This window comes from Silurus aristotelis (assembly GCF_946808225.1).
Source record: "Silurus aristotelis genome assembly, chromosome: 1".
NCBI classification, from domain to species: Eukaryota; Metazoa; Chordata; class Actinopteri; order Siluriformes; family Siluridae; genus Silurus; species Silurus aristotelis.
In genome coordinates this window covers 41,909,600-41,925,011 of record NC_139574.1, presented here as the reverse complement: position 1 = coordinate 41,925,011, position 15,412 = coordinate 41,909,600, and the positions used below count along the sequence as shown (strand labels likewise).

The window sequence follows — 15,412 nt, the reverse complement described above, 5'->3', positions numbered from 1 at the left end:
GTCTGTCAGGAAGTTAGAGATCCATTGACACAGCGGCTGGCTGAGTCCCAGGACCTCCAACTTAGAGGTGAGTGTGGAGGGAATTATGGTGTTAAACGCTGAACTGTAGTCCACGAACAACATCTTTGCATAATTCCCATTTCTTTGGTCCAGGTGGCTCATCGTGGTGTGGAGAAGATGAGCAATGGCGTCCTCAGTAGAGCGGTTCTGACGGTACGCAAACTGTAGTGGGTCCAGTGTGTCTGGTAGTGATGCAGTGATGAAGTCTCTGACCAGTCTCTCGAAGTACTTCATCACTACTGAGGTCAAGGCTACAGGGCGGTAGTCGTTAAGGCAGGCGGGCTGGGGTTTCTTCAGGACAGGAACAATGGTGGACTGTTTGAAACATGAGGGGACAACAGACTGTTCCAGTGAGAGGTTGAATATCTCAGTGAACACCGGTGTTAGCTGGTCAGCGCAGGCTTTCAGAACCCGGCCTGTGATGCCATCTGGTCCTGCTGCCTTCCTGGTATTCACTCTCTTGAAAGCCCTCCTCACGTCATGCTCCGAGATGGTAAACGTGTTTACCTCTCCGGCTCTCTCGGCGTGCACGCTGGTTGTGCCGCTAGCGTGGTTAGCTGCAGCCTCGAAACGAGCGTAAAAGGTGTTTAGCTCGTCTGCCAGAGAAGCGTCCGCATTCACCATTTTAGAAGATGGTGTTTTATAGTCCGTTATTGTTCTTAGTCCCTGCCACAGGTTCCTAGAGCCACCATGTTGAAACTGTGACTCTAGTTTCCTCCCGTAGCGCCGCTTTGCTTCCTTCACCGCTCTGCGAACACTGTAAGACGCAGCCTTGTACTCGTCCATGTCCCGGGTGGCGAGCCCCGTGTTGTAGGCAGCGGAGCGGGATCTCAGAGTGTCGCGGATAGTTTTATCCACCCACGGCTTCTGGTTGGGAAACGTTCTGATAGTGGTTTTCTGCACTGTATCATCAGCTAGTTTCCCGATGAATCCCACAACCGCTTCCGTAAACATGTTGACGTCATCAGAGCTGCGCCGGAACATGTCCCAGTCTGCGTCATCCAAAGCGTCCTGCAGAGCGGCCACCGATTGGTCAGTCCAGCATGCGACCTCCCTCTGAACCGGAGCTTTCTGTTTCAGCCTTTGTTTGTAAACAGGCATGAGGAAGATGGCGGCATGGTCCGATTTCCCAAACGGTGGACGTGATTGTGCCTTGTAGCTGTTCTTGAATGGCGTGTAACAGTGGTCCAGTGTTCTTTCGCCCCTGGTAGGGCAGGTGATGTGCTGATGAAAGTTCGGGAGTGCGCGCTTGAGGTTGGCACTGTTGAAATCTCCGACCACAATGAGCGCAGCGTCCCGATGCTGTGTTTGGTGAAGAGTTATTGTCTCGTGTAAATCCCATACTGCAGTGTCCGTGTCCGCATGAGGTGGAATATAAACGGCACTGACAATGACCCAACTGAATTCCCGAGGTAGATAGAAGGGCCGACATTTGATGGTCAGTAGTTCCAGATTTGGTGTGCAGGAGCGTGAAAGAGGAACGATGCTCGCGCTGTCGCACCAGTGGTTGTTCACCATCAGACACACTCCACCTCCTCTTGACTTCCCCGACTCCAGTGTTCTGTCCATGCGGTAAACCGAGAAGAACTCGGCCGGCTGGATGGCGTGGTCCGGTACCGCTGGGTTCAGCCATGTCTCGGTGAAGCAGAGAAGGTTGCAGTCCCGAATGTCTTGACTTGACCCTTGCCCTGAGGTCGTCGAGCTTGTTCTCCAGTGACTGGACGTTGGCTAACAGGATACTAGGTAAGGGAGCGCGGTGTGCGCGTGCCCTCAGCCTGTTCCTGACGCCAGCTTGTTTCCCTCGCGGACGCCGGTACGGGTCGCGTCCTTTGTTCACCCTCAGGATCTCGCTCGGCCAGCATGGGTCCGGGTTTAAAAACGGCGAAAGGTGAGTGCATTTTACACCAATAGATATAAGAGTGTCTCTGTCATATCTAATGATGTCCATCTTGTGTAGATGGAAGTGTAACTACTTAAATAAAAGTATAAAATAAACAAAAAAAGAGAAAACGTAGCCGGAGCAGTCGTGACGGCAGCCGACCTCACCGGCGCCATCTTGCTCGGGGAAGGGCTCGTCGCTGTCCCTGCACTGGATTTTAATTGGTCAAAATCTTTTACAATGTGACTAAATTAAACGTGTAGTCCAGCATTTTCCAACATGTTTTAATTAAGACGTATTGCAAATTGTTAAACTGTTGTGCATGTTAAACGGTGTTGACTACAAAAGTAGCCTGAAAGAACAAATCCGTACTTTTAGAAATAAGACCCGTACTTTTTAAATACGTTTTCTACAAATAAAAGAATTAGACATCTTTAAATTTCAATATGCAATATTATCTTTTGGTAATGCCGTATAAAAATCTCACATAATCCTTCCTTTTTCCCACAACTGCCCTTTGACTTTCATTGTAATCGAGTCATGAGTAACGTTTTCTCACACACTTCATCATGTTTTTCACTACTTTTCATGTCTGCTTTTGCTCGTTCCTTCCTCAGAGCCAGAGATGGAGAATAAGAGGATACAATATAGTAGAAACTTTCTTTTGAGCATCCAGTTCATGCCTGATTGTGTGCAGAAGCCAGAGGGGCTTCCACCCATACCTGATGTGGTGCTACACAAGGTAAGCCTCCTGACATGGGGGCTTTATTTAAAACCAAATAAGGAATATTGTTTCACAGATCATCAGTAATATATAAATGATATCAGTAATATCTCAAATATTTTGCCTTCTTTTTTTTGGCTTTATAACGTTTGCCCTTTTAGCAGCCAAATGCAATTTGGAGGGGGCCTCCACCCTGCAAGTTCCTCTTGAATGTGCCTATGAATGAAGAGGTGGAGATGAAGAAGGCTGAGGATGCCTGGAAGCCTTCCATGAAAAGAAGGAATTCCACAGAGGACCCTGAAACACAAAAAACTGAGGTTAGCACATGACTCTGCAGTTGCACACTGTCGTTGCAGAAAGATTTACATTTCACACTCGCTGTCTGTGCAATAAATCGGTGTGTTGAATGGAGATATTATTTATATACAGTCGTGCTGATGTTGTGTGTTGCTGATGTTGTGTGTTCTGACTGTGGAATTTTCTTCTTATTTTGATTTTTAGTTAAATGTGCCCATAGCCAAAAAACCCAAAAGCAATGTGAATTTTTGAATGCTGCTGCTAAACCAGTGTCAGTAAGAGTTTGAGAAGGACAAAACGAGCAACGATGTCCTTGAGAAAAAACAGCAGGAACTGGAAGCAGCTGTTTCAGTAAGCATCGTTTCTCTCAAGAGGGCTTTTTTCTTCATTTTTCCCACAGAATAAAATAAAAATCTACTGAATTTGCAAATGAAGCTTCAAGTGGATAATCTGTTATCAGGCTTGAACCCGTCCTTCTGTAAAATTTCTATGGTATCTTCATGTGTAATATTTGTATTTTTTAGTTTTAATGATTATAACGATTGAGGACAGTAATCGTGAGAGGCTTCAGGACGAGCTGGAGGAGGCGAAAAACAAAGCTCGCAGAAAAACCAAGGGTAACGTCAAGTTCATCGGGGAGCTGTTTAAGTTGCGGATGTTGACCGAGTCCATCATTTATAACTGCGTGGTAAAACTGCTGAAACAAAATGACGAGGAAAGTCTCGAGTGCCTCTCTATTCTCCTCACGACCGCCGGCAAAGAGATGGACTTTAAGAAGGCCAAGGTAAACAACCAAAGACGCCATTGTAGAGCATTTTCATTGCACATGTTAACAGAGCACTTGCTTATAATTTATAGACCAATACAAAGAGGCTTGGAGAAATTGCTAGAGCTATATTACATAAAAAGTGTGCTTCCTGTTGTTTAATATTCGAACAGCTGTTTCAAGTGTAACCGATGAAATGTTTATGAAAAGCCAGTGAACATCTGCTTTTAACAACTTGTCACGTCTGAGAGCTGTAAATTTCTTCTATTAAACATGTTTCCTAAAGTACTTCTATTGGAACTATTGGAACAGTAGAATAGGTATTGGAGCACGACTGCTGAATTGTTGCCTAATTTTATTCCTCCTTCAGGTACAAATGGATATGTACTTTAAAAAGATGGAAGGAATTGTGAAGGGAAAAAACCTCATCACGTGTTCACTTTATGCTCCATGATGTCATTGACCTGCGCCTGGTCAGTGAACTTGTTTGTTTGCCTACTAGATGTGCATTCGTGCTTATATTTAACAGTAGTACATAATGAAATGAAAAGAAAACAGTGAATGACGTGTCCGATTCCTCGTTTCAGCACAACTGGGTATCACGGAGAGTTGTAGAAGGACCGAAGACCATTGAAAATATCCACATGGATGCCAAATTTTAGGAGCAGGAGGAGCAAAGAAAAGTTCAAGAAAAGCTACGATCCATGGGCATGAATAGGCGAGGTTATAGAGGGCATATGTGTTCTAGACTAATCCTTTTTACAGCTTAGTCCCCTTTCTTTTCACAGCACTTAACCAATGCACTGCAACTTTTTGTTGTTATTTCTTGTTTCTTCTACAGTATTTCCGAGTCATGAGACCATGAACACTGTGAGCATGAACATTACAATAGACCCCAACAAGATCCCTAAAATCAACAAGGTACTGACTTTACATGTGCAGAAACATGCTTTTCAAATGCAAGCTTGAACTATTTCAGTCAGCATTTAAAGCTTGAGATGTAGATGAACTCAAACCTGCTGGTGAAACGATTTACGTAGTTGAAAAGTATTAACCTTTAAGAGTTGCCTGAACTAAGCGTTAGAAATCCCCCAAATGTTTGTGGATTTAGAGCTATAGGAGAGCTGCTTTATTCCTCTTTTAATAAAAAACTTTTGAAACATTTTTTTCCCGTTCTTCCATTTTTCATTCTGCAGCGTCTTCTGTGTTACCTGTTCAGAGTTTAGCGGGTGGTGCATCAGTAAGAATGGTCCATGGGGAAACACGGTGCTCTGTGTGTAGTTAAATAGACTAAGCCAAGTTTTTTGCCTCGATGCTTTTTTGTATTCGAATTACTCGAGTTACACAATTCACACAATTTAAGTAATGTTATGGAATTCTACTTCAAAACTGGCTATCTGTTAAAGTACACGTTTTTCTACCAGGTTTATAAGAAGCAATAATATTTAAACTGAATTGTGTTTGTGTGTAGTTACCAGCAGATGATAAGATTTATTTGGGACGGAATTTCGGGGGACGACGGCTGAACTGGAAGAACGGCTGCAATGGAGAAACTAGCGCTAGAGCCACATCCGGAGCATCAGGTGAGTCTGTAGTGAATGTAGTCTGTGTCCTTTTTCAGCTCTCTCCTGTGTTCATGTTGTGAAAATATTCAAAGCAGGTTGTGATTGTAGGTGTTGTTTTTGAAACTTAATTCAGTTTAATGCATCAGCATTTTTAGTCATGACACATCATGTCTCTTGTGTTTCAGTAAAACTCGACACAGTGCCAGACTCGACTACAAACAAGCCTGCGCTATCAGAGGAGGAAATGGAGAAACGCTCTAAATCCATTATCGAGGAGTTTCTACACATAAATGATCACAAAGTAATGATCTCATGCAGTGTCTTATGATCACATTTAGTTGAATACACATCGGTTATTATCGTGTTACTGCGTCACATAATCGTGGTGGGTTCGTGTGCAGGAGGCCTTGCATTGCGTGGAGGAACTGGACCAGGGCGGGATGCTGTACGTTTTTGTTCTGGTGGGTGTGGAGACCACGCTGGAGCGAAACCAGATCACACGTGACCACATGGGTCATCTGTTCCATCAGCTGCTGCAGGCTGGGATCCTCTCCACATCTCAGTTTTTTAAAGGGTGAGTGACATTCCTGCACCACACAGCTCCGTCTCCCACTGGCGCCAGAGACACTACTGTCTGCGTCATGAGATGTCCACAGCTTGATGACATATTTACACCCAATGGGGTTATTGTTAGCATTATTATGAATACGCTTGCGTTTACATTTGGTCATTTTTTTGAGAATTTTATGAGAATCAGAATCCTTTATTAAGACTTTTGTCTGTGTTTTTTTTTTGCTCTCTTTCCCCCCATTTTCTTACCGATCCTTGTTTACACAGGTTCTCAGAAACCCTCGAGATAGCAGATGATATGGCGATTGACATTCCTTATGTATGGCAGTACATAGCGGAGCTCGTTAATCCTGTGCTTCGGGAAGGAGGAATCTCTTTGAGAGAATTATTCATGTATTTACAGTTACATTTGAGACTATACATATACATTTTTTGCTGGAAAGGAAGTTGGTGTTTGTTTTTAATTGTTGATTTCTTGTGAATTCCAGTGAATTTAGCAAACCACTACTTCCTGTGGCAAGAGCCGGCATATTATTTGCAGAAATATTGAACCTTCTCTGCAAACAAATGGTGAGCTGTGAGATCTTCTATAGAATATGACTGAAAAAAGGAAAGTGTTTTGTCATACTATTTGAAAAAGGTTCTTTTTTGTTCAAGTCATTGCTGTGTTTTTTCTTCACTTTAGAGCCAAAAGGAAGTGGAGGCCTTATGGAGGGACTCTAAACTGAGCTGGGCTGATTTTCTTCCTGAAACCGTGGATGGGAACAACTTCATTACTGAGCAGGTGAGCTGTTGGCTGCACACTAGATTTAGACTCCACTGGAAGATCTGGACCAAACAGGATCCAGTGGGCAGTAGATTTTCTACTACTTGAGTAATAATAATAGAAGAGCTGAGTAAAAGTGACAGCATAGTTATTTTATGAAATCATTTCGCTTGAAAATTGATTTGAAATACTATTGTGTATGTCTGATCTAATCGCTTGACTCGGCATATTTTTGGCTGGTTGTTACAGAGGGCTTTTAAAAATGTGCAATAATCAATATGGGTTAAAAATCATACTGTGATCAATTTTATTTGTTAGTATAAGAACATTGTCAGTGAACTCAAATAGCAGCTCGTCTGATCAGAAAAGAGAAAAGTGTTTGTGTTTGTGCTGTAAAAAGCAGTGTGTTGGTGGGTAGACTTGATGCAGTTTTATTTCTAAACCAGCACAAATGTTGCCTTTAAGAAGAACATCTTCAGAGGATTTTTTCTCGTCCTGGTATCATAAGTGTAGATAAACATAGGTTGTGTTTAATTGACAGCCCTGATGAAGTCTGATGACCTGAAGAGGGTGGAGCTGAGACTTCAGACAGCAGACGGACTTCTGAGGAGGAACATCAGCACCACACGAGAGGTTAGAGGTCACCCAACCTGTAATTAATCCTGCAGGAATTAAGTGTGATTAGAGAGATAGCGATTTAAATGTGTGTGTGTGTGTGTGTGTGTGTGTGTGTGTGTGTGTGTGTGTGCATACTGAAAAATGTATTTAATTTGTTTGTTGTGTGAATTGCCAATTTATTATTATTTATTTTTATATTTTATTTATGTATTTATTTGTAAATGTATTTACTGTAAATTCTTATTAAAGATAAAGTAAGTGCAGATTGTTGTTATTTATTTATCTTTTTAGGTGGCAGCAGGATGGGGCAGGTCATGACGTGGATGAAACCATGGATGAAATCGCCGCGGAATGTCATACTGTGATTCTTGGAAATTCCATCATCCGGCATGTCCGCGCTACCGGAGACAAAGGTAAGGTGCACACTCGCTGTTTTCCTGGTGCTCATGTTCTGGATGTCGCTGCGCAGGTACCCGCGATCCTGAACGAGAACTTCGGAGCGGTTGTTCTTCATGCCGGAACGAACGACACCCGGCTGAGGCAAACGGTGATCTTAAAGAGGGATTTCAGGATCCTGGTGGAGACGGTACGCAGCACATCACCCACAACGAGGATCATAGTGTCAGGACCTCTTCCCACTTACCAGCGAGGGGCTGAGAAGTTTAGTAGACTCTTTGCACTAAATGAATGGTTACAGTCATGGTGTCGAGAGCACAAACTTCTCTTTATTAATAACTGGAACTGTTTCTGGGAGCGTCCGAGGTTCTTCCGCCCTGATGGCCTGCACCTCAGCAGAGTTGGAGCAGCAGTGCTATCAGATAACATCTCTAGGATACTTCACACCATCTGACTGGTAAGACATCAGGAAATTTACGTCTATGAGAACATTTATACAACAAACCAAATAGTTACAAGTTCACACACAGCCCAGTTTATAGAAACCGTATCTATTCCTCATGTAGTAAAACCAAGAATTAAATACACAAGATCCAGAAATAATCTTATTGCAGTTAAAACTGAAAAATGCCAGATAAGCAAACACCAAAAAGTTGTAAAGTTTGGTCTTTTTAACATCAGATCACTTGCACCCAAAGCACTGATTGTAAATGAGATGATCACAGATAATAATCTCTCAGCACTCTGTCTCACTGAGACCTGGATTAAACCAGGTGATTATAAGGGTCTAAACGAGTCGACACCGTCAGGATATGTTTATAAGCATGAGCCCCGTCAGACTGGTCGTGGGGGAGGTGTAGCAACCATTTATAGTGCTTCTCTTAATGTTAGTCAGAGATTAGGATTCAGCTTTAAATCATTTGAAGTGCTCGTTCTTAAAATTATACTTTCAGACATGCATAGAAAACTCGCTCTGGTCACCGTGTACAGACCCCCAGGACCCTACGCTGATTTTCTTCAAGAGTTTGCTTGTTTTTTATCAGACCTCTTGATCGATTTTGATAAAGTGCTGCTTGTAGGAGATTTTAATATTCATGTAGTTGATGTAAACGATGCTCTAGGATTATCATTTGTCGACTTATTAAACTCTTTTGGGGTTAAACAAAACGTCACCAGACCAACTCACTGTTTTAACCACACACTAGACTTAATAATATCCCACGGAGCAGACGTCACTGATATAGATATTTTACCTCAGAATGATGACATCACAGACCATTACCTCATACTGTACACACTACCGGTAGAGCAGATTAGCCGTGTTTCACCACGTTATCGACTTGGTAGGACTATTGTTCCAACCACTAAGGACAGATTCATAAATAACCTGCCTGATTTATCTCAATTTCTCACTAAACCCATAACTGCTAATAATCTTGATGAAATGACTAACAACATAGACCTTATCCTCACTAGCACATTAGACACTGTTGCCCACAACCGGTTAAAAAAGGTTAGAGAACAAGCACCTGCACCTTGGTATAATAGTCATACGCATGCCCTCAAGAGAACAGCACGTAATCTGGAGAGAAAATGGAGGAAAACTAAATTGGAGGTATTTAGAATTGCATATAAAGACAGTATGCTCAGCTACAGACAGGCGCTAAAAGCTGCTAGAGCTGAACACCTGAGCAAACTCATAGAAAACAACCAAAACAATCCCAGGTTCCTTTTCAGTACAGTAGCTAAATTAACTACAAATCAGGGATCTGAAAAATGTGTTCCATCACAGTTTAATAGTGAGGACTTTATGAATTTCTTCACTGAAAAAATGTATAACATTAGAAAAACAATTGTGGCGGTCCAACCTCTGACAGCATCTCCTGACACAATCTCACCTACAACTCCACAACTACACTGTTTTACATGTACAGGACAGGAAGAGCTGTATGATGTTATTACCAAAGCTAAATCAACAACATGTCAGTTAGATCCTATTCCTACTCATCTATTGAAGGAAGTGTTACATACAGCTGGTGAGCCTCTTCTCAATATTATTAACTCCTCACTATCTTTAGGTCACGTCCATAAATCCCTCAAGTTAGCAGTTATTAAGCCCCTCATTAAGAAACCTCATTTTGATCCAAATATGGTATTGAATTGTTCCACCTGCTTTACTCCACTCCTACTGCTGTAGTGCCCTCTACCTCCACCCCCACCATTATACAGCCTGCACTTTTATGTAATTTAAAAAGACTTTTATATGTCATTATCATATAATCATATTATCATATAATGACATATAAAGGGGGATTTCAGCGGTGTCTGAGGTAAGATTCAAACCGGCATCATTCACATCAGAGATTCTCCCTGGGAAGCAGATAAAAAGGCAGTTTGCTAAAACCATAACAAATGTCCATCATCTTTCCATTTCCTTTCATTTTCTTCCATTTTTCTATTTTTTCTTTCTCCTTTTTCTCTTGTCCCTCCTTCCCCTTTTTTTCCCCTATTTCCCACCCCTTAACAGACTATTGATCTCCAGCTTCACACAGCTCACATCCTCAACTCTCAGTCTCACACTGCCCTCTAGCGGCACTATCAGGACGTGCTTTATGCTCCATTCTGTACTAATGTGACTTCTGTTTGTGTTTTAATGCAGTGATTCTCAATCTTTTTCTGCCATTTACCACTTCAGAGGGGTGGATTTTTAAACCCACCTGTCCTCCGTCACCTCAAAAAAGGATAATGAAATTCTTTAAGTTTAAAAAATGTCGAATTTATTGAACTATCCAATTCTAAATGAACATTAGCATCAAAAACAAAAATAGAGAAAATAAAGGTGTAGTTGTGTTATCTCTTGGACTTTCTGTCACTTTGCAGTCTGTGCAAAATAGAGCAAATTCATTTCATAAATCTTTTCAAAACGGGGTTGTAGACTTGATACTGTCACTCTCAAGTCATGTTCAATATTGAGCTGAGATCTGTATTTAGTTTTCAGTGTAGCAACATCTGAAAAGTCTCAGAGATGAGATGTGGCAAAAGGAACAGGATAAAACAGTTATATTTTCTTTAAGGCTGAATTTTTGGTTTAAGCTCCCACCATCTACCTTTTTTGTCTGCTTGTGCTGAATTACATGCTTGTTTTTTTTGTGGTCAATGTCACAAATAAATGAAGAACAAATAAATAAATAAATCCTGCCGTTCATTGCGCCCCACCTGTCATATCTTTGAGAACCACTGAGCTAGGCTAATTAGCCGGCTAAATAATCTTAGCTTCAATAGTTTTCATCGTCGGTCTAAATATTCTGCATTTAGTGCGCTATAAATAAACTATAAGTGTCTTAATAACGAATGTATTTGTCTTTTGATCAACTTTTAGTAAAATTTTCTAAGAAACTAGCTCACACAAAAACAGCGCTAGCAAACACGGCTAGCATGAGGCTAATGATGATGTCTCCTACACCAATAGCCGAAATGTCCATTTCTGCTTACTGCAACATTTCTGGAAATATTATCGCTTTTTTATTCTTAATTTTTTTTGTCAAATTTAGACTCAATACATTTGTCCACACAGTGTAGATCAGGCGCAGGATGTAGAATCACTGAAAGCATTTTAAATGGGATTCATTGGTCTGTTTTGTGTACATGCAGGATTCAGGACCATTTTAAAGCATTTTAAATGGAATTCATTGGTCCCTTACGAGGGAAATATCAAGGTCCGTGACGTCGGAGTGACGTGGGGCCGCCTTCCCGTGGGCTCACCACCTGCAGGAGGGACCGTAAGGGTCGGTGCTGTGAGGATTGGGCAGCAGTCGAAGGCGGGGGCCTGCTTAGACTGCTGCCCCCGCGACCCGAATTACGGATAAGCGGGAGAAAATTTATGAATGAATGAATGGTCTGTTTTGTGTACATGCAGGATTCAGGACCATTTTTATTTTTATCTTATTGATATTTGAAGTTAGTTTTGTATTAAAATAATATTTCTATAGTGTTTGCTATTTAAGTGTCTGTGATTCATGTGTCCAACTGGTCATGTGACCAGAGTGATACTGCAAAAACGTTTCTATGACGTCATCATCAAAATTCTAGTATCTCTTAGACAACCATCAAACAAACACACAGAAGCAATAAAAGCAGCAGCAGCGACTGATAAACATTATAACTATTCATCTACTACTGACTATTAGGTACCTGATAAGTAGCTTTGCTATATATATAGTTATTCTGAATACTTTTTAGACTGTTTTGTGCTTTTTGTTAACTTAATTTTTGTACTGAGAAATGTAGAAATGTAAGATCTTTTAAACCCGTATGTTTTACAATCTTTTAACATTTTAGAGTAGAAACTGATTGTAGTTCACTCATACTGATGTTTTTCTGTTTAAGACTGTAGGTTTGGTGTTTATTCTCTTGTTTATAACTGACAGTTTGTTTGTTTGTTTGTTGTTTTTTTTAGATAAAAATGAATTCGAGTATTTCAACACTGTATGTTGGTGATCTGCACCATGAAGTGACAGAAAACATGCTGATGGAGAAATTCAGCTCTGTGGGCCACGTTCACTCCATCCGGATCTGCAGGAACTGGAACACCGGCGTTTCACTCAGTTACGCCTACGTCAACTTTTACCAGCGAGCCGATGGTAATTAAATCCTCATTAAACCCTGATACACTATTTCTGCATCTACACCAGTTTATTGTCTACTTAATACTCCAGGAGTCATTTCTGTATTATTTTACTACTTTATTATGTGAATATGGTCAGGTTTTGTGCCTTAAATAAAATTTGAGAGTGTTTTCTCCTCACCCATCTTTCCCCAGTCTTTTTTACTGAAATGAATGACCTGTAATGAATTTTGTTTCCTCAGCTGAGCGAGCGTTGGCAACACTTAATTGTGAGCTCCTTATGGGGAACCCTATGAGAGTCATGTGGTCTCAGAGGGATTCCACCATGAGGAAAAGCGGCATCGGAAACCTGTTCATCAAGAACTTGGACCTGGAGAAGATTGACAGCATGGCCCTTTTTGACCTGTTCTCAGTCTTTGGGAAGATCCTGTCATGCAGGGTTTGTGCTTTAAACTGTTTGGATCTGAATAACATCTGTATAGCATGATTAGCATGTTTTCTACTAAAGTCCTGTATTAGATCTGTTTGATATGAATTGTGTGTTGACATGACGTGTCTCTCCTGAAGGTTGTCCGTTACAAGACGGGGACAAAAGGATATGGATACGTCCAATTTGAGTCTCCAGAGGCGGCGAATTTGGCAAAAGAGAAACTCAATGGCAAACTTCTTAACGGCCATAAAGTGTAAGCTATTAATATAAAGTGTGGGTTTGGTCATATGAGGGGATTTCAGTCAGCATCAGGGGGTAATTTTTCTGGTGTCGGCATAAAGACTAACAGCGGTGTCTAAGAGCAGTGTCTCTGTTGTGTTACAGCTCCATCCAACACTTTAAGTCTCGTAAGGAGCGCGAGACTGAGAGAAACCACCACACCCAGGTCTTCATTAACAAGCAGAAGACCTTACTGAGACCAGAACACCAGGATAACCCTGTCCATCATAACGTGCAAAGGATGAAGAATGTGCAGGTGAAGACTGTACCCTAAACATCTACCACCCCATGCTGTCCCCATTAAAATGATTTGATGCTGAAGTTCAATATTGCAGTTAAATGGGTTACTGGCTGAAAAGGTTAAAGATCCTCCTCTAGCTGGTTCCCTCAAGAGCTTTCTGCTAGCAGTGATGATGATCTGATAAAACAAAATGGAATGAAGTGTTTACAGCTGTGTGTGTCTTTGTGTTACAGACTCAGAATATGACTCCCTTCACACCAAGCCAGAAGGGAGAGCGAAATAAAGAAAATGCCCCAGCAGTAAACACAGTTCCTGCTGTAGAAGAGCGCACAACTGTGGATGAGAAACCAGCTCTACCTCAAGTTCCAGCTGTAGAACAGAGTCCAGCTCTACCTCAAGTTCCAGCTGTAGAACAGAGTCCAGCTCTACCTCAAGTTCCAGCTGAAGAACAGAGTCCAGCTCTACCTCAAGTTCCAGCTGAAGAACAGAGTCCAGCTCCACCTCATGTTCCAGCTGTAGAACAGAGTCCAGCTCCATCTCATGTTCCAGCTGTACAACAGAGTCCAACTCCATCTCATGTTCCAGCTGTAGAACCGAGTCCAGCTCCATCTCATGTTCCAGCTGTAGAACAGAGTCCAACTCCACCTCATGTTCCAGCTGTAGAACAGAGTCCAGCTCCATCTCATGTTCCAGCTGTAGAACAGAGTCCAGCTCCACCTCATGTTCCAGCTGTAGAACAGAGTCCAGCTCCACCTCATGTTCCAGCTGTAGAACAGAGTCCAGCTCCACCTCATGTTCCAGCTCTAGAACAGAGTCCAGCTTCATCTCATGTTCCAGATGTGCAGGATGTATCCATGGCTGCAGCACCCCAGAAGCGCTTAACCATTTACATGTTGGAGTCTGCAGATTTTGAAATGCAGATCCAGATGGCACGTAAGTGTTACACTCACACACACACACACACACACACACACACACACACACACACACACACACAAGCAGTTTCAGTAACTCACTCTCTCTCTCTCTCTCTCTCTCTCTCTCTCTCTCTCTCTCTCTCTCTCTCTCTCCCTCTCTCTCTGCAGATGATCACCTGTTGCCTCTGGTAGAGAAAATCCACCCGGCTGAAGCGAATAAAATTTCATGGATGCTGATTGGGAGTGAAAACAACTTTGAAATCATGAACATGATTTCTGATCCTGATCTTCTGCAAACAAAAGTGAGCAAACACACACACACACACACACACACACACACACACACACACACACACACACACACACACACACACACACACACACTAATATTATATTTAGTAATGATTTGTAATAAGTGGTTGTAGTAACGAGTGTATTATTATGTTAAATAATATTATATTAATATGATGATTAAGTTTTGGTCATGTGGTAACAAAACCCCACCCACAAATTCCTCATTCACATCTATTCATAATCACACACATCACTCCTCTATTCACTCTTTATATGCACGTGACACACGTGTGATAGAAGTGTATATGTGTGTGTTTGTGTGCAGGTGGATGAAATGAACATGATCCTAAAAACAGGAAAAGCAGGAGTCAAGTCGGTGAGTATCCTCACACACACACACACACACACACACACACACACACACACACACACACACACACACACACACACACACATGATGTGTAGACTAAAACTCCTCTGCATTTTTCTTTCAGGAAACAAAGATGCTCTTTGGCACAAAGAAAAAGAGGAAGAACAAGAAGAAAAACATATATTTATAATAATAATAAAAATATGATATTAATATTGCACGTTATTATATTTTTTATGTTTATATACTTCTTTTTTTATTATTATATTATTTAGGAAAATAAATAAAAACAATCCACAATGTAAATGTTTTCGAGTGTTTTGAATCGTGATTATTAAACATTTTATAAGAACTTTAAGAGGAACTTGTCAAGTGATTGTGATACACATGCATGAAAGAAGAACATTTTAATAAATATTTTCCTGAAACCAGCAACAAATCAACATCACACTTTTAAACCTTCATTCATACATATTTATAAAATCAAAGCTTTTAATGTATCAATATTTTTAAAACTACAAAAGCTCTTTTTTAGCCAGTGACATACAGTGCAGTATTATAGCCTGATGATTTTCATTTCTTTCATAGAGATTTTATACAAATAGTTTGTAATTCT

General features: G+C 41.3%; 3 protein-coding genes across 4 annotated transcripts in view; all 3 read left to right on the top strand.

Moving 5' to 3' along the window:
* LOC310724557 (eukaryotic translation initiation factor 4 gamma 3-like) overlaps positions 1-15,412 on the top strand; it is a 278,886-nt gene that overhangs the window by 36,703 nt on the left and 226,771 nt on the right. Inside the window, exons 2-7 of one of the 2 annotated variants that reach the window (XM_083538775.1) lie at positions 3,508-3,744; positions 5,693-5,865; positions 6,129-6,254; positions 6,350-6,431; positions 6,547-6,645; positions 7,169-7,366. In XM_083538775.1, coding sequence (XP_083394901.1) covers positions 3,508-3,744; positions 5,693-5,865; positions 6,129-6,254; positions 6,350-6,431; positions 6,547-6,645; positions 7,169-7,174 — 723 coding nt within the window. In that variant the 3' untranslated portion in view covers positions 7,175-7,366. Of the gene's footprint in view, positions 1-3,507; positions 3,745-5,692; positions 5,866-6,128; positions 6,255-6,349; positions 6,432-6,546; positions 6,646-7,168; positions 7,367-15,412 lie in introns of those variants that run through there. The other variant, XM_083538776.1, reaches the window with a different exon arrangement.
* On the top strand, positions 4,588-5,619 carry LOC310734099 (uncharacterized protein; the record flags this gene model as incomplete). Its single annotated transcript, XM_083555749.1, has 3 exons — positions 4,588-4,647; positions 5,198-5,309; positions 5,477-5,619. 3 exons carry the CDS (start codon positions 4,588-4,590, stop codon positions 5,617-5,619), a joined length of 315 nt encoding a protein of 104 aa, XP_083411875.1.
* On the top strand, positions 11,771-13,248 carry LOC310731796 (polyadenylate-binding protein 1-like 2; the record flags this gene model as incomplete). The annotated part of the gene is made up of 5 exons (XM_083551667.1): positions 11,771-11,828; positions 12,098-12,281; positions 12,508-12,704; positions 12,833-12,948; positions 13,080-13,248. The coding sequence occupies exons 2-5, from the start codon at positions 12,104-12,106 to the stop codon at positions 13,246-13,248; spliced, it is 660 nt and encodes a 219-aa protein (XP_083407793.1). The 5' UTR covers positions 11,771-11,828; positions 12,098-12,103.